General features: G+C 39.5%; 1 protein-coding gene across 1 annotated transcript in view; it reads left to right on the plus strand.

The window, feature by feature from the left end:
• GRM1 (glutamate metabotropic receptor 1) overlaps window positions 1-17,835 on the plus strand; it is a 428,308-nt gene extending 410,473 nt beyond the window's left edge. Inside the window, 1 exon segment of the mRNA XM_062187757.1 lies at window positions 16,884-17,835. Coding sequence (XP_062043741.1) covers window positions 16,884-17,835 — 952 coding nt within the window.
• Window positions 17,836-24,362: the final 6,527 nt, after the last annotated feature.

Raw genomic sequence — 24,362 nt, forward strand, 5'->3', positions numbered from 1 at the left:
AACTATACTTCCAACACTGTGAGACAAGTTGTGTGATAATTTCTTGTTAAATTATTTTTCAGGTTTGATGGGTAGTGACTCTAGGATATTAATGTTTCTGGTTAAAGAGAAACAATGTCATAAAATGAATCTTAGTGAAAATATGTATTTAATAATAAAGTTAGTGCTATAAGCAAGAATTTCAGACTCCTCACAAAATTCTAAGTTATGTGATCTAAGTCCTTTTTGGTTTCATTATATCTTCATTTTTAAGACTTCTGCTTGAATAATGATTTCTCTTTTTTTGTTTTCAAAACACTCTGAAGTGAAAATTTTAGCTTTTGGTGAGTTGTTTTCATCTTCTGTCTCTTACTGTGATAAATCAGAGTAAAATAATGAAAGGTCTCACTTCGGTGTTTTGTCGCCTAAAGTCTATCTGGAAGCACAATGGGATATTTTTCTCTTTTGTGAAATGGGAGCCTAGATTTTGCTCTAATTTGAGCTTTTACTTTCCCATTTATAAAGACAGCACTATATGAGAACATACGTTTAAAATGTTCATGCTATTAAACAATGTATTTGCAATATAAAGGCTAACTATACTCTCCTACACAATTTTGAAGTTCCAAAGATTTTTGTACTGATTAAGATAACAATATCTCTATTAATTGCAAAGTTCTATCATTTACATTTGACATGTCGTCAGTAGTTGCTCCTAAGTTTTATACATATACATATATATATAATAGTTTCTACCCTTTATTTATGATTTATTTTATTTTATATTATTTTTTATTTGAAAGATAGTTAGAGAGATCTTCCATCCTTTGGATCACTGCCCAAATGGCTTCAACAGCAAAGGCTGTGCCAGGCCTAAGCTAGGAGCCAACAGCTTCTTTTGTTTCTCCCACATGGGTGCAGGGGCCCAAGCACATGGGCCATCCTCTACTGCTTTTCCAAGTGCATTAGCAAGGAGTTGGACTAGAAGTCAAGCAGCCAGGACTCAAACCAGTGTCCATATGTGTTGCCAGCATCGCAGGCAGCAGCTTTACCCACTATACCACAATACCAGCCCCAAATTTCTACCTTTTTAAGCAAAAGAAAATATGATTACTACTCCTGTATAATATATTTCCTATTAGGGTAACTCTTGAATTATAGGTTATTATAGATTTTTTCTAATAATAGTTATCACTTAGTTTTATATTTTAAAAGCAATAAATATTCATTATGGTTCATTAGAAGATATAGGAAAGCACTAGTATGTTAAAGGAAATTATCTACAATTATATCAGTATACGAATAAAAACTACCATTTTTATTTATTTGAGAGGTAGAGTTACAGACAGAGAGAGGGAAAGACAGAGAAAGGTCTTCCACCTGCTGGTTCATTCCCCAGATGACCGCAGTGGTTGGAGCTGGGCCAATCCGAAGCCAGAAGCCAGGAAATTCTTCTGGGTCCCTCATGTGGGTACAGGGGTCCAAGCACTTGGGCCATTTTCCGCTACTTTCACAGGCCATAATATAGAGCTGGATTGGAAGAGAAGCAACCAGGAGACAAACTGGCATCCCTATGGTATGTTGGCACCACAGGCTGAGCTTTAGCCTACTAAGTCACAGCACCAGCCCCAACCATTAACGTTTTTGTATATATAAATATATCCTTTTTTAACATATACACACATACATGCAAATTATTAGCTTTTTAAAATTTGAATTTGATCAGTGATTTTGGAATATTCAATATTGAATATTAAAATATTAAAATATTTAGACATCAATAATAAAAAAGTGCTATTGCAATCACCAGTGTTAATAAAGACTCTCAGGACTATTTATCACTTATTTTTACATTATAAATATTTTTCTATTTTGTGTTGATTTATTCAGTCACTCATATAAACTTTATGATAGAGTCATCATTGTATATATCGGCTTATCTAAGACAGTCCCAGTTAATGCCTTTTTTCCTTCAATCTTAAAAAATTGGCTTGCATAAGAAATTACATAGCTTCTTTACTTATTTGCACAAATGTGGGCATGTAAAAGATTGATAAGGTGGTACTTAATGGTAAATCTAATATAAATTTCTCTCTGGAGATGATTGCCTATCTAGTGGGAGATAAAATTAACATCAATAACATAAAATAAGAATTCATGTACATAAAAATAGATAGCATGTACATTGCAGTATGATCAATGTACAGGAACTTAATAAACATGTTACTATTGTAAAGGAAATATACACAGGTTCTATGAAGATTAAAGTTGTTTTACATTGAGGGAACCTGAACATGATCAAAGGAACAGAAATAGAAAACACACTAAATCATCAAGTGACAACCATGAATTGGTAAAAATTAAATAATTAAGAATTCCAAGAAGACTTCTGCTTCCTGAAATAGATTCCGGTAGAATGAAATATTTACCAACACAAATAATTGGAAAGGCAACATGAAAGGCAAAAACAATCTGTTTAAAGTATCAGGGAGCTGCAGGAATAAGGATAATGAGAATACAATTTCAGACATGAGAAGCGAATAGATGATTCGCACCTGCTTATCCACGGAATAATTTGCCAGTTCTGGACCCTGGATGGAGGTGGAGTCTCCAGACTTGGTCAAGGCAGAAAAGACACAAAGAACAGAGACGGCCGAAGAGAAGTCCACATAGGACTGGGTGGTAAAGCCAGGGAACAGAGAGGCTTTAACACAGAACCAGCTCCTCCCATAAAATATTTGCTGATATCTGCATTTGAGTTGGTCAGAAATGTTAAAAGATAAGCTGCAATTCTCTGACATGCAGGCTAAGAAGACACATCTGCTTTAAGCGAGAACTGAAAAACATTTTCAGTTTCCACATGAGACTGGAGTGACCACACTGGAGACTCCAAGATGCACAAACATGTGGTCAAGGTTCTCCATTAAGACATTTGCCAAATTTTGAAGTTGTGTAGGGTGGGGAGCCAGGAGTCTAGTTGGTAAATCTTTGAAAAGCAGAAGGAGAAGATAAAAACTCACCAGATGAAGCCAGTAATGCACAGCCAGGCTCTCTGTTGAAAGTCTTGAAGGGATATGCCCTGTGTTAGACTGATCCCTATCAAAATTGCCTAATTTTCACCAAACTTAAACATAAATTGGATTATACTGAACTGACTCTACCCTCTTCCAAGCAGAGAAAACGATAAGGCATCTCTTGTGGTGATAAAACCATTTGGAGCAATTAAATAATCTTAGTACATATATATGGAGCACAATACCTCATCTAATCCAAAATGCCAAGAGATAAGGCTATATAAAAGAGATCCAAAGGAAAGATTCAATCAATAAATACAGAACCAAAGATGACAAAATGATCACTCTTGGAGAATATGAGCAAACTAACAGCATTCTTAACACTGGATTTAAAAAAAAAAAAAAGGGAAAACAGTCATACATTTGGTTTGCATATATATATATATATATATATATATATATATATATATAACTTTCAGAGAAACCAAAGAGCTATGAGAAAAGATTCTTTAATTTTTAACTTTTATGCTTTTCATTTTATCTGAAAAGGAGAGAGAGAAATAGAGAGAAATACAGATACAAAAAGAGAAATATCTTCCATTTCTTGGTTACCTCCCCAAATGCTCACAACAGCTGGATCTGGGCCAGGCTGAAGCTGGGAGCTGGAAACTCAATTCAGTTCCATAACATTAGTGCTAGAGATTCATGTGCTTGACACATCATCTTCTGCCTTCCAGTGTAGGCATTAGCAGGAATCTAGAATCAGAAGTGGAATGAGGATTCAAACCCTGGCACTACAATATGGGATACATGTGTGCCAAATGATGCTTAATCACTATGCCAAACACGCACCCATCATAGGGAAAGTTCTTTAGGAAAAAAAAAAAAAGTCTAGTTGCAAATACAGAATAGATGGAAGAATTATATCATCATTTTATAGTATTATACTAAAATAGTTGACCGACGTTATGGTCATTAATGACTGCTAAACCAATGTATGAAAGACTTATAGGGAGTCTTATAATACATGCATTGAGATGACAACACCCAGTATCTTTGAAAATTTTTACAATAAAAGTTGATTTTAAAAGTGTTTAAAAACCAAAGTTGAGGCCGGTGCCACGGCTCACTAGGCTAATCCTCTGCCTGCAGCACTAGCATCCCGGGTTCTGGTCCTGGTCGGAGTGCTGGATTCTGTCCCAGTCCCAGCTCTCTGCTGTGGCCTGGTAGGGCAATGGAGGATGGCCCAAGTGCTTGGGCCCTGCACCTGTGTGGGAGACCAGGAGGAAGCACCTGGCTCCTGGCTTTGGATCAGCGCAGCGCGCTGGCTGTAGCGGCCATTTGGGGGCTGAACCAACGGAAGGAAGACCTTTCTCTCTGTCTCTCTCTCTCACTGTCTAACTCTGCCTGGCCCAAAAAAAAAAAAAAAAAAAAAAAAAAAAGTTGAAAAGAATAATACAGATCCTCACACACCAATGATAATATTATAAGCATGTTTACTAAACAAGCATTAACAATAGATAAATAATGCAAGCCTATTGCAGAGCAATTTGTTCATCTGTAAGGAAGATAAATTACAACTCACCAATTGTATGCCTAGGCACACACCATATAAAAAGCCAAATGTGCTGTGACCTAGTAGACTGAGCCTCCACTTGCAGAGCCAGCATCTCAGATGGGTGCTGGTTTGTGTCCTGGCTCCTCTTCTTCTGATCCAGTCCCCTGCTGATGGTCTAGGAAGGCAGTGGAGTATGGTCCAAGTCCTTGGGCCACTGTACCCATGTGAGAGTCCTGGAAGAAGCTCCTGGCACCTGGCTATGGATTGGCCCACCTCCAGGTGTTACAGCCGTTTGGGGAGTGAACCAGTAGATGGAAGATTCTCTCTCTCTCTGTCTCTCCATTTCTCTTTCTGTAACTCTACTCTCAAATAAATAAATAAATCCTTAAAAAATTAAAAAAAAATAAAATGGTAAATGTTATAGGAGACATGCCTAAGAATGTTTATTGCAGCATTGCTTAAAATAACATACTTTACCAAAGTAGAGGTTAGAGGGGAAATTTGTTTTCAAGAGTGTTTCACTTACTCAATTTTGTTTAAGCAAATGAACTACATAATAGTGAACCAACATAAAAGGGAAAATGAAAACATAAAAGCAAAACAGGAAATTGATGAATGGAAATGTAGTAAACACCATAAATACAAGAATTGATAATATGCTAAAATTATCATATATATTTATTCATGTATATGATGTTCATGTTGCAAAATTATTAAAATATGACCATTGATGATATACACTGAATTTTCTTTTTAAAAAGAGAGGATTAGTATAAAGAATAACATACAAAGGCTTCCAAAATATCCTTAGTGTTTTCAAAAAAAGCAAAATGTAAATATTTAAGAAATGTTTTGTAGCAATTAAACTGAATTTAATTAAATTATCCTCAATTGTTTCTAATTAGCTTAATAATTAAAAATTTTAGATTGGAGCAAGTGTGGCAGTAGATGGTGGCTCAGATAACTGGGTCCCTCTCCCCCATGTTGGAGACCAGGATTGATTTCTGGGCTCTTGGCTTCAGTACATACAAAGCCTGGCTGTTGTGGGCATAGGGGAGTGAACCAGTGAATGGAAGACATCTCTCTCTCTCTCTCTGTCCGTGTGTGTGTGTGTGTGTGTGTCTTTGTACCTTTTTAATGACATTAAATGAGTTTCTTAATATAAAAAAAGATTGAAAGGAATTGTCACTTACAGAGGATCTATACACAGAGTCCACTTTGTGCTTTGTTGAGCAAATGCCACAAATGCATATTAGAATTCAAAAAATGCAAAACATGCACTTATCTTTGGAAAGCAATCAAAGATACAGATTATCTATCTATCATAGTAATAAAAACCAGACCATACTTTGCTAATGTGGTCTTGCTGTCATTCTTTATGATTACTTTGGAAAGCTGCCACACTATCAGTCCAAATATGAGTTTTATGAATCTTTCATACTGGTCATCTGGATTTGTGGAGACCATTTTATCTCTGTTAAAGTAGATTCAACTTCACACCTACCACAGATGTGCAACTTTAGCACAACTAACTTAATGTGAAAGTAGCCTGTAGCTGCTTCTGATGCATCCATTCAAGCCCCCTGATGTTGCTCCCCATCCAATAAAATAATTTTTGAAAGAGAGAGAAAATGAAAGTTAGTTTATTTGCTATTAGAAGTTATGGCCGGCGGCGTGGCTCACTTGGCTAATCCTCTGCCTGCTGTGCCAGCACCCGGGTTCTAGTCCTGGTTGGGGCACCGGATTCTGTCCTGGTTGCTCCTCTTCCAGTCCAGCTCTCTGCTGTGGCCCGGGAAGGCAGTGGAGGATGGCCCAAGTGCTTGGGCCCTGCACCCGCATGGGAGACCAGGAGGAAGCACCTGGTTCCTGGCTTCAGATCAGCGCAAGCGCACCGGCCACAGCCTGCTGGCCGTAGCGGCCATTTGGGGGCTGAACCAACGGAAGGAAGACCTTTCTCTCTGTCTCTCTCTCTGTCTAACTCTTCCTGTCAAAAAAATTTAAAAAAATAAAGAAATAAAGAAAAGGTGTCTCATGGCTGGAGTCCACGAGTCAAGTACAGTGAATAAAATTTAAGATACCATGAATTAGACTGATCTAAATACAGGCCAAGATTTGCAATATCTTGGTCTTTAACTGTGTCTTGGTTTCTCTCTTCTTCAGAGGAAAAGTATGAATACTAACAGCTCAAGCCGGAATAACATTTTTGTTATTTAGAAGTATTTTCACACAAACTGTTTAGCAATCTCTTTGTGGATAGAAAACCTGAGTCTGAAAAAGTGATCATAAAATTAGAGTGTGTCAAAGTCCCTGGCTCCTTGTCCAGTGATCTCAATGGTAATACCACATTGAATAAAACTCATCAGTAACAATGCCTCAAGTTCATTTGAAGAATAAATCCTGACCTTGAAAATTATGTATGAGTGACATAATATAAACAAAATAATACATCAACAATGTCACATGGAGCTCAATACACCTTAAGAAAGATAGATTATTACACAAAGAGAGATTATTTGAGCAATGTAAGTGTATATATACCACTCATCAATACATGACAAGCAGTGACTTTATAAGAATGAGAAAGGAAGGGAGGGAGTGATGGGAGAAGAAAAGAAGGGAAGAAGGAAGGAAGGAAGGAAGGAAGGAAGGAAGGAAGGAAGGAAGGAAGGAAGGAAGGAAGGGAACGGGGATGGGGGGGGAGGGAGAGGAAGGGCGAGAGAGATTTCCTTGGACTTTTAGTAAAGAGGAATCAAACTACATTCCAGGGGTTCCTTTAAATCCAATTTCTGCCAAAAAATTCAAATGCAGATTTGGGACTTATATTTGACAAGGCCCCATATGCTACATTTTTCCTCCAAGCTTTTGCTCTGGCATGCTGAATCTGTGCTTGGTTGAATCCGTGGTTTTACAATTGCTAAAAATACATTGAAGTAAATCTCCTCTCAGTTTTTATGCAGTGGATAAAATGGCCACTCAGGCATCAGATTTTCCAAGTTTTGGACTAGAACCTTTAATAAACCACTAGTTTAATAAAAGCAAGGTCTGTACACAGAAGCCAGTTATATTTTGCATCAGTACAAAATGAAATTCAAAGACTTAAAAAATTGTACCGTAAAGAAAATGCTGTATTTTTTCAAATATCTAAACCAATTGCTCATTAAGGTGCTTTGGGATTATTTGGAGCTAGTATCAAAGCCAGCCCTGCCAGGGCCCCTGTACCCCAGCACCATTTAATCAGGTCACATATAGAGATTACCCCAAAATAGAATTCTTTACAAAAGTTGCAAGGCAGACCTAAGGGTTTTGAGTGTAATTTCTGTTGGCTTTTATGAGAAATCAGTTTCTTTTAATATCATTTTATGGATTAAATGCTCTTTCCTACTAATTTCTTTTATATAGTGAAACATACTTTTATTCCTTATTATCTTATTGCAAATGTTTTCATTGTTTTAATGATCTTTGCAATTTCAAGTGGGCACATTGAATGCCAGGAGGTTAATACTTTGACAAGTTTGATAGAAAATATTGTCTCTTTGACTAATTTTCTTAAATAAATGGATTATTGTATTAGTAATGAAATTGTGATGAGGTATCTCAAGTTCTTTTTTCTAGATGAGGATTTTAATTTGTTCTAAGTGGATCATGCAGCTTTCAATAGTTTATTGAATGGTCCAAACTTGATGACAAAACACATATTGATCAATTTTCATCTTTTTCTTTTACATCTAGCTAGGCTATGGGAAATCCTTCTGCATCCTAGGAATTCAGATCAGATCCCTTGCTTTCAGGTAGTGAAAGGCTATTTCAGTACATTTTTGCCTAAAAATTTCAAATTCACATCTGTTGTCCCCATACTTTTCAGGCATCAGTCTAGGCAATTTGGCCTGAGCCAGAACATAGTCCACTCTTATGATAGCCCCTCTTTCTTCTGAGTCTCCTCTTTCATTGTCTGCTTTGATAGCAAAAAGAAGTATGAGAAAGGGAAAGATCTTTGACTTGCTAGAAGATAGTATATTCATCTTCTGTCAAACACTGGGTAATCATCACTGGATCCTTAGGATGGGTATCTAAATTCTAACTCAGGTAATTTGTGGATTTGGGGGCAGCTTGACATGGAACTGTATCACTGCAAAGCTCTCTAATGTGGGAGATTTTCCACCAACTCAGTTCATCCATAATGCCAGCAGCATGTTGATGGTTCACCCTTAGCATCTTGTTCCAGAAATGTTTCTCAATGTTAGTATGTGGTATGATAGTAATATGGTTTTATCCAACACCTTCTAGAGTGCTACTATGTTTCTTATTCCCACAAATCATTAAAAGACCAACTACCTGTGGCTTTCCCATCAGCCTTTCCATGTCTAGCCTGTGTTTTTCCACTTACAAAATTGCAAAGATAATGGGTAGATCAACCTATATGCTGTATCAGGAACCATCCAATCAGAGGATGAGATGTCATTCTCTGTGGCTGATACCTCCAAGTCTCAACCACAGACAGTCCTTGCTACCCTTTCATCACCCTTAGCTACATTCGATCTTGTGAATACCAAGAGATAGATGTGACATTATCTGAAGTGACAGCCATGTTTTTATGGTGCTATCATATGGAGGAAAATGAGCAGGGCAATGCAAACCAATGGTGCCAGATATAAATCCTTGAACTTCCTTTAAGAGGAGGGATACATTGGAAGATTCACCAGATCTCAATGTTAAGTGCAGTCCATTGCCAGTAGGAATAAAATGTGTATCAACAGATGAGGAAAGGAGCCATACTGGGAAAGACATACACACCCACAGCAGGAAGAGCATCTGCCACTTGGAGAGATACAGTTCCACAGGTGAAAAAAAAATGCACTCCACTCATATGGCTTCTAGCAATGAGCCTGGCAACAAGAAACAGTCGGGCAGTGTAGGGACCATACAAGACCTGGAGGTGGAAACGACATGGAGGAAGGCTCAGGAGCCAAGCCTGGCCATGCCCCATGATCAGGTGCTGCCATTAACTGTACACGTGCGAAACCGCTTGCTCACTGGTGTCTTTTTCTTTTCCATCTTCAGGAAGAGGCAGCCAGAATTCTCGCCCACCAGCCAATGTCCGTCGGCACATGTGCAGCTTTGAAAACCCCCACACTGCAGTGAATGTGTAAGAGAAGCTGCATGGAAAATATAGTGGTTTGCCCTTGCTTTCTCTCTCCTGGGTTTTTCCAGTTTTTAACACGGAAACAGATGTGGTGCATGCCATCAAGAATGAGGAACTCATTGACGTGCCATGGTTTGCACGACTGCCTTAATTTGTCCACCGTTCTTAAAAGGACACTGTCAAGCTGTGAGTTTAGTCTGTTTGCTTTTTTTTATGTTTTGATGCAACACTTTTTCCAATTCTGGAGATTCACTTTTGTTTGTGACTCCCACTCACCAGCAAAGTGAATTTACCACCCCCCCCTAAGGAATTTGTCAGCTTCTCCATGGCAAGAAGAGCTTCTTTTTCTTTTCTTTTTTGCCTTTTTGCTGTTGCGCAAATGTTTGATATGATCTTTTCTGCATTAAAGTAAAAACTGTAGCTTAAATTTGTGGGGAGTTCTATAATGTAAGTTTGGGAGTATGGACACCAACATGAGCCTGTGCTAGGAGTCTCCCATGCCCCAGGGAGCACAAAACAAAAGTTTTGTGAGTCCCCCCCCCCAAAAAAAAAAAAAAAGCTCTAAAAAAAGGAAAAGTGATCATTTTCCCAACAATCTGAGTGATTTTTATCAGATTTCCCTATCTGATAAAAAAAACAGAAAACAAAAAACAGTGCATGTTCGGTACAAGTTTTGACCATTAGATCTTGACAGTGTCTCTTTAAGTTAACAAAAGAACATAGACCATGTTCAATTCATTGTGCACGGAGTCTGTGGTCATTTTCAGCTGTTTCTTTACAGCCCTTCAAACTCCTGGGAGAGTCAAAGGTACACATTCCTGCAGCAGGAGGGAGTCCACTGATGAGGGCTCTGTAATTTGTTCAAATGTTTGCTACTTATGCTGGCCATCCAGGCTGGTGAGTGGAGCCATAGTATCTCTTTCTTCACTCACTGAAGTGCCCGGGGGTCAGGAGGGAGGTGTAAGGTCTGCTTTTCTGTTTCCTCTAAAGAGGCCCAAATAGAAAGAACTTGTTCTCCGCCAAATCATACCGATTGTCACAGGAACAAAGACTGTGGTCATGCCATAGTGTTCCAGGTGGTAGTTGGGAGTCCTCTGCAGATCCAGTTCAGAGCCACTAAAGTGTAATTGGATGCATTCTCTGTAATGGTCCCAAGTCCAAAGGTATTGTACTGTGCGGTGGTCTGACCAAGGACACAGCAAGGAGATCCTAATTCTGACAGCTGTTGGCTGCCTGTCAAAAGGGATTGATGGAAATGGGTAGATGTGCTTGTCCTGTCATGACAGCAGGGCCAGAGAGAGAGGAGAGTCAACTGACATTTCCTGACTTAAAGGTGAGTGCCTAAATGCAAGTTAAGGCTGAATATGATACACCCTTGTGAGACAAAAAAAAATAAAAATAACGTAACAATAAGCAATGCTAACAAATTGTTACAAATTTTCAGCTGGGCTCTATTCAAGCTTGCCCCTCAAGACCACACAGGATCAGAAAGAGATATATAGCTTTAAAGCTGTACACTAAAACTAAAACTGGAATTTTTAGTCTTGGTTGTTCCTTAAACAAAATTTTTTTAAAGGTATACTATTTTTGTGACCTTCAGTTCTCACTGGTTTTGTAAACAAGCTAGGCACAAGGACCTGTGTTGTAAATATAGCTGCCTACTGGATCATTATGGTCTAGCTAGATCTATTCTGCCCTGGGGAATAATCACAGTAGTGCAAAGCAACCGCCCTATATTTCCAGGGCAAACTGTGAAGACTCCACATACAGCTGAAGTGCATATAATGACTCACAGTTAAAATTGCAGGTCTGGTAGCATGGAACATAGACAAAACGATCATGTTTGACCTGCAGCTCCTTCAAAGGAAACGTAATTTAGGCTCATCTACACTTTGTGAAAGAATATAATTACATCTGCTATACCTCTGTTAAAGCTATACTCTGGCACCAAAACAATGTATTAAACTTTGATGTGAGAGTTTCATCAGCCTCTAATCATGATTAGGCTAGACTGAAGACCATCTAAAATTCGCTTGAGAAAAAGAATACTAACCACCATAAAATGACTCCTTAGTCTGAAATATATTGGACAATTTTCTCAGGACATGAGACAATACCCAAAGTTTAGGGGACTTCCATACTTCACTGACTGTGATGAGGTATTCTTACATATGGCTATTTTTTTTATTGAGTCACTGAAGAAAGCACAAGACTTAATAATGGCAAATTGATTTACTGTATGTTGTCTGTTATCTTCTATTATGTAACTTGAAGATGTACAATGTAATTGATATAAAGATTTTAACAGGAGGATTATATATCTAGACCTTGTGTTATAAATTTCAGCAAGCCAGTAGTTCAGTTACTGGCTTACAATGAAGTTAGAATCAAAAGCGAAAAGGATATAATTCACAACGCTATTTAAGAGTTAATGTCAACAAAAGCTCCCAAGGTCGTCTGTAATTAGAAAGCATTTGTCATCAAAATCATTCAGAGATTCTCTACCTTACAACTAGTGGTGAGCTAAAAAAGGTGAGGAATTTTAATAACCTTCAAGTAGGCCCGAGGCTTTAGAATATATGGTAAATAAACAAATTTTTCTGGAAAGTTTTCATAAAGAGGAGCCAAATTCACTGGGAGTTCTTTATATTAAAGACCATGTTGGGGTTGGCTGGGAACAGAATTCAGCTCAACTTATTTCAAATAATTCTTATGTCTGAGATACTACAAGAATCACTTCTCAAATTGCATTCTGGCATCAGAAGGTAGCTGAAGCCCATGGAGGGGAGAATAAAATATTTAGACAGCTGCATTTCCAGCATTTCTTTTGGGGAGTCCATATGGGTTAGGGTCACTCCTTCATGAAAGGTTTTGTGTCCCAGCTATAGGTACACAGCAGGTCTGCCCCCCCAACTCCACCCCCAAGCCTGTAGCTTTGGTGTTTTCTTGGTGAGCCATTCTCTCATGTTGGGACTTAGTGTCATTTCTTATTTCCATTTTCACTCTCAGAGAAAACAAATGCTAATTTCCTTGGGTTCAAAGAGTGAGTCTTCCTTCCAATGGGAATGTCTTGCTTTCTCTGTGGGCTCTCTGGATACTGGCCTTGTCTGCTGTGAAGCGATTAAGCATAGTGGCAAAGACTTGAGTTGGACATAAGGGAGACAGGTGTTGAGTAAGCTTACTCTCCAGGGAGCTTGTGCAGGATGCTTGCCTCCTGATCTCAAACACCCACCTACTGCTATCCTGTTTTAGATCTCTTTGGAGCAGAGAACGGTGTATTCTGCAGATGTAACTAGTACTTACTGAAACAAATAAAACAGACAGAATCACTCCAAATGCCAAAGATGCACTAATCTGTTTACACCACCCACTCCCTACTATTCTCTGAAGTGCTGTAAATATTGTGTTTTTTGTTTGGGAGCAGGGGTGAGGAGGACGGGTACTGTGATCGTTTTCTAATGAAAGAAACAAAGCAAGTGCCTGAACCTGTTGTAGCTGGAAGTACAGCCCCAGGCCTGCCAGGCTCTGCACATCATAACTATATAACATCATAGTTATCCCTGGTTCCTTAAAGCCTCACAGCAATTTCCTACAATAATATTAAACTAATAAGTATGTCTAATCACTGAAGATATTTCTGCTGCATTTGATCTTCAAGTAGGAGCTTTTAGGCCTGAATCTATCTTTTGATGTTAGCAAAAGAGGATAGGGTGCTTCATTATTATGTGATATTGTTTAATCAGATTACTTTTCCTAAGATTAAGAAAGCAAGTAAAATTAAACAACTTAAGAAAGATGCTGATAGCTGATGCAGAAGCTATTAAAGTTTTCTAGGATTAAATAAAGTCTTATTTCATAATTATATTTCATTTTTACATGCACTTATTCTTTTAGATGCCCCATATTTTATTTATTTCTTCTTAATATGATGAGAATAGATTTGCAATCTACACTTGTTTCTGACATCACACTATATCATAACAGAATCCACATGTGTTAAAAATAGCATTGAATTGTTGACAAAGATAAAGTATATACTTTTCTAAAAACAATGCTTGGGACAGGCATTTGACACAAGGGTTAGGAAACTGCATGGAACACTCACATCCCACATCAGAGTATCTAAGTTTGAGTCCCTGCTCTGCTTCTAATGATGGCTTCCTGGGAATAAACATCCAGGTTCAAGAAGTTGGGTCTTTGCCATCTACATAGTAGACCTGGATTGAGTTCCTGGCTTCTGGCCAGCTCTTGCAGGCATCTGAAGAATGAAACTGTGGATGTGAGATTCTCTCTCTCTCCTTCCCTCTCTCTCTCTCCCTTTTAAATTAAAAATAATTTAAATATATATAGACTAGTTTTAATCCAAATAGAGATTAATGGACTGTTCAGGTTGTTTGTGGACCACAGGTGAGAAATGACTAATGCTGAAGTAGTGAGGTTTACACTGTGTCTCTGTGCTGCAATTTCAATGAAATGCCTCCTTTCATCTAGTATTACTGGTTTTTAGGAAGCAATTTTATTTTGCCCTTGAGAAGAAAAAAGATTATTCTTATTTTCATAATCTGATAAACACCCTGGGGCCTTGGGTCTGTTTCCTAATTAAACCATACTTTACAGCAAATCTAGAGCAAGACTCTGAGGGGAGAGAAACCTGCTAATTTTGACAGCCATTGTGAAAATCTCTCATTACAGGAATAAAAATTGGATTTGATTAAAACAGAACTAAATTGTGATTATATCTATCTGCCACATGATTAATAATACTGTTAACATATGGAAATGTGTGATTTAAAAATAGGTTTCCACAGGAAGGAAAACAGCCCATGTGATTGAGTGAGTGGGTGAACCAAGTGGAACAACCGTAGGATTTCCCAGGAATACAGGGATATCTTTTTGTTAGTGTAAGTGAAAACAGAGCAATGTTTTATTGGGGCATCTAACCCTGCTGGTTGAATTGGGTGTAAATTAACTCTCAAGGGTCTATTGTTTCTCACACACACACACACACACCTAAGTAAAGATATCAGATAGTATTTTTGTTTCATAATTCTCTTTGAGAGGTGGCCATTTGAGGAAGGAAAGTAAGTTTTGCTATTGTAACTGAAAGTGAGGAGAAACATTGGGTTGAATAGTATGGTAAGGCATATTTAAGGATGGTAAGAGGCAAGTAGGTGGTTCCTTGTTTTCTAGAAGAGGCATACTGAATGCCTAAAGAGAAAAACAATGTGTGCAGAGTCGCAGATGGAAACAATTGAGAAAGACGACAGAGGCAGGGGCTTACCTAGAATTTGATGCTCTGAAGAGGAGTTGTGGATTCTGCCTGTGCCTTTGGCTGCCTAGTTAACTCAGTTAAGTTGAGCTTTAGTTTTTCCAGTGCAAAAGGGAGTCAATGAGTAAAATATTCAGCATTTACAACCACTTATATATTCTCAGAAAATATATTAAAGTGAATAATATTGATATAACACATTAAAATGATACTTTTGTAAGACAATTAAAAATATTGCAACAATTACACTAAAATTATGTCTTTTCCAAATAATGAAGTCAAAATTTAGCTGTGATGTCTATTTTAGAGTCTTTATATTCAGAATACTCTATAGTCAATACCAGACTTTTTATATTTAGCTCTATTGATCGGGCTCACTTAAATTTTCAGGATTATAAAATATCCAGTGTCAAAACATTACCCTCATCATAAAAGTTACAGTCACCTATAATTGTTAAAAGATTCATTCATGTATTTTTGAAATTATTAAATATAAATTAACTACTGATCATTTCTTTCATTTTCCCAAATGAAATCCTATGATACTGAATAGTCTATTTCTCACCTCTGCCTAAGGAAAAAAAATTCTTCCTATTCCTTTAATACATTTTATTATTCTACTCTTTAGTTTGCTTTAATGGTTATAGAGAGAATGCAAACTCCCACAAACTTAGAAGAAAAAAATTATTTCCTGATGTAAGTATGAACACAGTTGTTATTAATATAATGCTTTGATGAAAACACTATCACCTATTAAAAGTCACATGGAAAACAAGTGGAGTCCAAATGTAATGCCAGTGTTATTACAATATACAGAACAAGATTGTGCTGTGTGCACACAACACACAACTCATTCGTTTCCTCTTTGATCAGTTCTATATGGTTGGTTTTATAAGGGCATGAAGGAGAAGACAAGTCGATAAAGGTGAAAGGCCAGCTCATACCGGAAATTTCTCCTCACCTAGGCTCAAGGAGGGAATATAGGCCAGAGTCCTTGTCTCAGAATGGCTGTTTTGTCTGAATCTTAATTTTTCTTTGTCTCAACTGCATCAAACTGTACTCAAAAACTAAATGAGGATGTGGGCACTTATAGTATGTGGGGCCTCCCCATTGTATCTCTTTTAGTACAAAAGTGGTTATAAACATTTCCAGTGTGAAATTCCCAAACTAGCTATTGTATATCTGACTCTTTATGTGAATTGTGTTTCACTGTATGTGTCAGGAATAAAATTTTTAACTCAACTGCGAAAAATCAAAGGTTTTGAAACTCTGACATCAATCATGGACCTGGGTTTTCTGCTATCTGCTTCTTTCTCTTGTGCACAGGTGTCACGTGTGTGACCATGTCATTGTGGGAACAGAAAATACTTGCCCATCGCCATGGACAACCGAGAAGACAATGAGAATAGTCTTCTATGTGGGACTTCATCAGTCCCAGGGGCTAGACTCATTATGTTCTGGTGTCCTTGTGTAACCAACACTGTTAAAGACATTTTGTTTTTCTCCATCAGTTTGGGAATATTTCAAAGACTTGCATTGAAGGGCAACAGTTGTATCAGTACCTTGGACAGTACATGGGTGTGTGTGTGTGTGTGTGTGTGTGTGTGTGTGTGAGAGAGAGAGAGAGAGAGAGAGAGAGAGAAGAGAGCTCCCAGATATGATCAGATCTGAATGAAAACAGCTGCTTCTACAACAGATTGGTTTTTCTCTGCAACAGACTTTCTCAGGGTCAATGTCTGCTTCCTTGGCTACAAAGTCAGCTGGATATTTGATGTATAATAAGGGGGCCTGGGTAGGGGAGGCAAGGCCTGCAAGAGAGGGGCAGTTCAATTTCACTATTCTTGCTTTGTGTATGATGTCTATGTATTTTATCCTTTGTGCGGGACCCACCTGTAAATAATCGCATCTCTATTTTATTCATAGTTCTAATGGCAAGTCTGTGTCATGGTCTGAACCAGGTGGAAGACAGGTGCCCAAGGGACAGCACATGTGGCACCGCCTGTCCGTGCACGTGAAGACCAACGAGACGGCCTGCAACCAAACGGCCGTCATCAAGCCCCTCACTAAAAGTTACCAAGGCTCCGGTAAGAGCCTGACTTTTTCAGATACCAGCACCAAGACCCTCTACAATGTTTCGGAGGAAGAGGACGCCCAGCCAGTTCGCTTCAGTCCTCCCAGCAGCCCTTCCATGGTGGTGCACCGACGCGTGCCTCCTGCCGCGACCACCGCACCTCTGCCACCCCCCTTGACCACCGATGAGACCCCTCTCTTCCTGGCCGACCCTGCCATCCCCAAGGCCTTGGCCCCTCCACTCCAGCAGCCGGCACCGCCATCGCAGCCACAGCAGCCGCTGTTGCAGCAGCAGAAGTCTCTGATGGATCAGCTGCAGGGAGTGATCAACAACTTCAGTCCCGGGCTCCCGGATTTCCACGCGGTGCTGCCAGGCCCCGGGGGCCAAGGCCCAGGGCTGCGGCCTCTGTACCCTCCCCCGCCGCCACCGCAGCACCTGCAGATGCTGCCGCTGCAGCTGAGCGCTTTCGAGGAGGAGCCCGTGTCCTCCCCAGCGGAGGATGAGGATGACAGCGAGAGGTTTAAGCTCCTCCAGGAGTATGTGTACGAGAGGGAGGGGAACACTGAGGAGGACGAGCTGGAGGAGGAAGATGAGGAGCTGCCGGCGGCGGCGGCGGCGGCAAGCAAGGTGACTCCGGAGGATTCGCCAGCCCTGACGCCCCCGTCTCCTTTCCGAGACTCGGTGGCCTCCGGCAGCTCGGTGCCCAGCTCCCCCGTGTCGGAGTCGGTGCTGTGCACCCCGCCCAACGTGAGCTACGCCTCTGTCATCCTGAGGGACTACAAGCAAAGCTCTTCCACCCTGTAGGGAGGAGGTGTCCACGTGCAAAAGCCAGACAAGCCCGAGAGCGCCAACCCCTCCAGAGATGCGCGAAGAGCTGGGAGAAGCTTGGGGGCAGGGGCTGAGTCGCAGCAAGGGAACAGAGTTCTGTTGCTGCTGCTGCTGCCTTAAAGAAGGAGAGAGAGAAAGACACCAAGCAAACAGTGATCCAGGCCAGGATTCTGATTCTTGAATTATTCAAAAGCCTTCTCTGGATAGAAAGGGATTCTGACAAAGCACAATTCCATATGGTATGTAACTTTTGTTGCAAAAAAATAAATAAATAAAATAGAAATAAAATAAAAAAAATGTCCTGTTTAGCACAAGTGTGTGTAGATACCTAGCCTACACATACTTGCCCAAGCTTGTGAAGGGACAGCGCATGTGGAAGCGCCAGTTCAATCATTAGCTCGTCTCATGACATTCGCAGTGAGCATGGTGGAGCCAGACAGAGCAGGTGAAGGAAGGAGAGGAGGGCTCCCACGATGGGACCAACCAGGGATAATGGGACAGCAGCTCCTGACTCATAAGCCCATCTCCTGCAGACTCCAAGTCTTCAGAGGACCCAAGTCTTCAGGCTCTCCTGGGAGCCTCTCTCCACCCTTGCTCCCTAGCCAGTGCCAGCCTTGCTGTGGCACTGAAGAAAGGTGCATGGGCACTCTGCAGCTCTGCAGTGTCCCTCTATTTAGGAAAACAGGAATAAGAGCTTAATCATCACCCATAAGTGCTTCATTGGGATTCCTATGGGATAAAAGAAAGAAGCAAGACAATACTAAGCGTGGGACTTTGAATAAAATCCATACAACCAGCTTCCCATATTCCATACTGGCTTCTTGGTGATTTGGGGAAAACGTCAGAATAAGAGATTGCTTTAAGAGTAGCAAAAGACTTTTGGTGGCTTCATTTGCATTTGTGCCAAGCAGGCTCTCCATTACTATTCAGTTAAACAGGACAAACCATGTGGCAAAAGTGTTACCTTCCATTTACTGTAGCAAATAATACTTACCAGTTGAACTTCTAAGATTCAGCATATGTACAATGTGGTGCCATTGTTTCTCCTATGTACTACAGAAACAAATCCATCCTTGAGCCTAATGGTCTACTCATAACTATTACTGGGTTAAATGACAAATAATCCTTTCCTATTGTCACTGAAGTCCATATACCTAGAGAGTGAATGTGACCTTGTGTCCTTACTGTATACATGTGATTATAAAATTTGTGCAATGTAATGTCAGCCTAGCTGCAGCTACAATATTGTCTTTTGGATATAGTATAGATATTTTTTATGTTCCAATAAAGTTTTCTATATCATTGTCACCAGTATCTACAGAAACTCTTTGAAGGCTTTAGTATTGCAGTCCAGTGCTTTTCATATGCAATTCAGGTGGCAATTTCTCTCCTGGGAGGGACCTTATTTTTCTGCTATTTTCTGATGTGGAAATATATTATTAATGAAGTGGTTTGAAAATTTGTTATATTGAAAGTTCATACAATTGAGGGTGACAATAAAAGGTACATTTTATAAACTTGCAGACATAATTATTAAAGCATAGGTTGAAAAGATAGTATTCAGATTAATCCAGGTTATTTTAGATTTTTTTAAGGATTTTGCAGTTACTTGAGCTTTATGTACTTGTAGTAAACAATAACATCTAAGTGTGGTCATAATTTCTCAAATATGTATTTATCAGTCACGTTTTTGTTCTTTAATTTATATTTTCATATAGTTTTATTTCTGCATTTATACTCTCATAAATTTTCTTCATATTTTGTTATTTGCTATTATATAATATTCATGTTCATGTAATCCACCTTTACCCCCAATAAAAAGAAATTTCTTGCTGTTTTGATTTCTAATATTATTTGTGAAATGAATCTACCCCTTAAATATCTTTGTTTATGCTTTATGTTCCATCTTATTTTAATATGCATCCTTTATGTGGAAGCTGCTGATTTCTCAGTGAAAAATCATCTTCAAATCTTTAAATATCCACTCTACCATTTGTTCAGAATTTAACATCAACTCCTCTGTTGGAGGCCTGCGTTTCTTATGTGCTACCATATTCTACTGCCAAGTATAGTCAGTTCCATATCGAGATTAAATGACTTTCCTTTAAAAATTATTTTTAAAACACCTTTAATGAAAAACTTATGACTGAAATGTAGATTTCAGTTCCATGTTTTCATTATAATGAAGCAGAATAAGGAAAATTGACAGTTCCAGTATCTAATAGATGAATATTTACTAATTGGAAAATCAGCAAGGGATAACATATTGTCTATAATTAGTGAGCCATTTTTCATCATAATGAAATAACCACTAACATATATCCTTAATATTGAAGGACTTGTGCATTCAGATTTTTTTTTAAGTTAGAGTAGCTAAGGAAAACTACTTTTCAAATTACATCACATGGAAGTATGCTCTGAGGTTTTGTTCTGAGACTTCTGGTGAAAAAATTCAACACCTATCACATATTACTCTGAATACCTACTACTATTATGATTACAAGTTTTCCTGAATAAATAGAATATTAGATCTTCTATTGTAATTGTTCAAAATTGGAGCTATATACATTCAAACCCTATCTTCAAATAGCAGAAACTCGTCACCTTAATGTATGTGCTTATAAAAGTTGTTAGCTTCTTGTAAAAGTGTTTTCCTTTGGCTTATTACTGCCTTTTGTCAAATAATCTTGATAATGCTGTATAATAAACTTTTGTATTTAATGACTGTGTATGTTACATCTCTGTAAAAGTTATCATAATAGAAATAGACCCATGTTAGAAATTATTCCAATGATTTGACTCTGCTTGGAACATGTATTTTTTGTAAAAGTTGGAGAATATCACAAAAGGTCTGTATATCAGGTAGGTGACAGAGTAAAACTTGATTATGAGAAAAGTGGTATCTCAAACCACACAAATTTTTAATGAGATTGACAATTGAAATTTCTAATTCCCAGGGCAAACATTCTCATTCATCTTTTTTGATAGAGTCTGTGCAGCTTAACAAACTCCTAGTTCTCCTACAGGGTTCTGAAGACAGAGGCATTCCAGAGTCCAACTTGTGTTTTGTTCTTGTTCTACAATGCCTCTCTGTACTTGGCTTACCACAGGGGAACCTGGTTTCCCACCTTGTCAATGTCATGCTCACCCCAAGTTTTGTTCCCCTACATTTTGATGACACTTCACCAGCCCCTGAAGAGTTCTGTTCACAATTTCAACTATGAGTTTCCTGCAAAGTATGGCATTTTCCAGGGATCACTCAAACAGAGAACATGGTGGCAATAGGGCCACCCCCATGAAATTATAATTTTTGGATGTAGAAGGAACAATTCCCGTACAAGAGGGTTGATGCTGAAGGAATTACCAGCAACCAGGGGCTCTTCAGTGTGTTTCGAAAACAGAATAAGAGATCACAGAATGGGAGTTGGATGCCTCAGGGGGAAAAAATCATAGGATTGTAGATGAGAAACAATGAGAAAAAGATGAATGAGCTGGCACCAGGGCTCAATAGACTAATCCCCCGCCTGCAGCACCGGCACACTGGGTTCTAGTCCTGGTCCGGGCACCGGATTCTGTCCCGGTTGCCCCTCTTCCAGGCCAGCTCTCTGCTGTGGCCCAGGAGTGCAGTGGAGGATGGCCCAAGTCCTTGGGCCCTGCACCCGCATGGGAGACCAGGAGAAGCACTTGGCTCCTGGCTTCGGATCAGTGCGGTGTGCCGGCCACAGCGCGCCAGCCACAGTGGCCATTGCGGGGTGAACCAACAGCAAAAGGAAGACCTTTCTCTCTGTCTCTCTCTCTCACTGTCCACTCTGCCTGTCAAAAAAAGATGAATGAAGAAAAGTGGTAGAAAATACGAAGGGAAATGTTTACAATGTGTAATTTGAAGATACACCGAACATCATGGCAGGTCACAAGAACCTGCACTTGGGAAGAGCCCAGAAGTTTCACCTTAAGGAAGATATTTGGAAGGGTAGCTTTGGAGTCCTGATAGTGTAGATTCTGTATGGACATTGTCCCCACAACCTCCAGAGAGAATATTCTGGGAAGGAATCAGAGAGAAGGGAAGCGACATTTTTATGAACCTGCTCCATGCTGGACACTGTGCTGGATCCCTAGCACTCTTTTCAGGACTGCTGCTACATTGGTACTTCAGGAAACTAACATGATTTGTCCCAGATTTCTCATTGAGGAGCTGGTCCAACAGGGCATAGGTCCCAATCCTTAGCCAGTGCACTGCCTGTGAATTCATGTTCTTCTCTAGCACCCAAAGCAATATGCAGGAGTCGACTCCTTTTTAATTAGGATCAATTTCTCTTCCTAATTTATGAGCTCTCTTGGGAAAGCAGATCTTCAGTATAGGTGTGGTGAGAAAGTAGTAACAGTAAACAAAAGTTATAACACCATGGTTTTCCTAGTTCAACTGACTGAAGATATATTCCTGGAGCCTTGTGGGTCCAGACTCGGTGTTTCCACCTACTGATCCTGACTCTGCCAGCTGGAACAACACATGCTTCCATCATGAAAAACAAGCTCTCTCCTTGGCATCAGAAATAGTTGTCCCACTGGGCAGCAGGCCTCCTTTCCTGCAGAAGAAGGAGCGATATTCAATGTTCACTGAACCCAACCAGAGTCTGGCAAGGGTGCAGATCTAAGAGACAGCATCTCCTGTAGGAAAACTGCAAGAAAGACATCAACTGCATAACTGCAGTGTCCAAATGAGAACAACATAAATCACCTGAAAAGCAGAGGCCTGAGGGTCCTTCCGAATGCAAATACTTTACGGAAGACAAAGTGAAAAGAACAACAACAATTAAAAAAACCAGTTACTCTGGTTGGGGGATCCCATAGGAAAAGAGCATAGTTAGGGAGTTGAATATCGTAACACCATTAACTGGAAACTGGCTTGATTTTCTTGGGAGGAGTTTGGGGAAGGAAGACCTAAGTTCACAAAACAAGAGAAAAGAAGCTTAAGCATAAGGAAAACAAAAACTGAAAGGGAAAATAATGGTAGAATATTGGAGCTGGAAGTGAATTTAGAAGTAATTTAAAGTAAGCTCTCACCTTGCATGGGACTCCATTCTCCTATTTCCTGTCTATCTTCCTAGAAGGCAAGAAGTCATGGGAGACTGGGGTAGACTAGATATAGCACCTGTTGCTTGTAGTTGATGTGCCAGTGGAGAAAGCAAAGAGCGCTGAATGTTGAAGGGGCAAATCCGAATCTGCATTACTAATCCACATAGCTCTCTAGGGAACATAGGTCAGGAACAGACCCAGAATAAAGTTACTGATTGTAGGAGCCAAGACAGGAAAAAGCAAGGACTAGCAAGGTAAGCAACATGAGGGTAGTCTGGCAAAGTTGCAAAGCCAAAATACTGGTGACCAAAATGAGCTGCTGGCAAGAACCACAGAGGATTACATACATGACCGAGGGCCCTTTAAAGTGATAAGATGGATTCAGGTGATTTTTGTATCTGCTTAAGTATTTCCAGGGACTAGATCCTTGCATTTGATAAGCAAAAGCTGTAACAGAAAAAAAAAATTCTTCATTTTCCTGAACAAATTTGCCTTTCTCTAACTTTTCCCTGAGGCTCTTCTCTGAAAATGATTGAACAAATTTAGTCTGCAGTGTGCATGACTTCCCTTCAGCAACTTCAATATAGTGATTATATCATTCTTTTGTGGTTCATTTTCCATGCTAAATAGCTTCACTTCCTTTAAGTGTTATCTTTGTCATTATGTTCCTAAATCCCTAGTCAGGCCATGATCATAAGCCAATTTTGGAATATCTTTTTTACAAAAGCTTACATCTGGAACTAGATATAATAACATAAATACACTTTCATTCTGTTTAAACATCCTACTATTTCTCCTTAACATTATGTCAACTTTTTTAGCAGTTTTGCCTCATTATCAGCTCCCCCATAGTTCAGGGCCAGCTAAAAAGTCTTTAGGCCATTTTTATAAGAACTGTAGGAAATGGATACGAATGTAAATTTTTCTTAAGTTGGGTTTCTCCAGAAACAGACTCTGAGAAGAGGCTGTAAGTGCAAGTGCTGTGCTGAAGAAATGATTCCTGAAAATTTCGGTAAGAAAGGGGATGGGGAGGCAATGACCAATATGCAGCTAATGAAGAGTTCATTCCCACAGAGGACAGCGCTCTAGGAAACAGCCGAGTTCTACTGAGAACTCTGTGAGTGAGAGATAACATAGCTAATAATTGTTCCCATTCCCCATGGGGTAGGGAATTGAGCATTTATCCACCCTTTCTTTTTTTAAGATTTATTTTTACTTATTTGAAAGACAGAGTTACAGAGAGAGGTATAGACAGAGAGGGAGAGGTCTACCATCCACTGGTTCACTCCCCAGATGGCTGCAACAGCCAGAGCTGCACTGATCTGAAGCCAGGAGCCAGGAGCTTCTTTTAGGTCTCCCATGTGGATGCAGGGGCACAAGGACTTGGGCCATCTTATACTGCTTTCCCAGGCCATAGCAGAGAGCTGGAT

The sequence above is a fragment of the Lepus europaeus genome, chromosome 3 (genome assembly GCF_033115175.1).
Source record: "Lepus europaeus isolate LE1 chromosome 3, mLepTim1.pri, whole genome shotgun sequence".
Classification (NCBI taxonomy): Eukaryota; Metazoa; Chordata; class Mammalia; order Lagomorpha; family Leporidae; genus Lepus; species Lepus europaeus.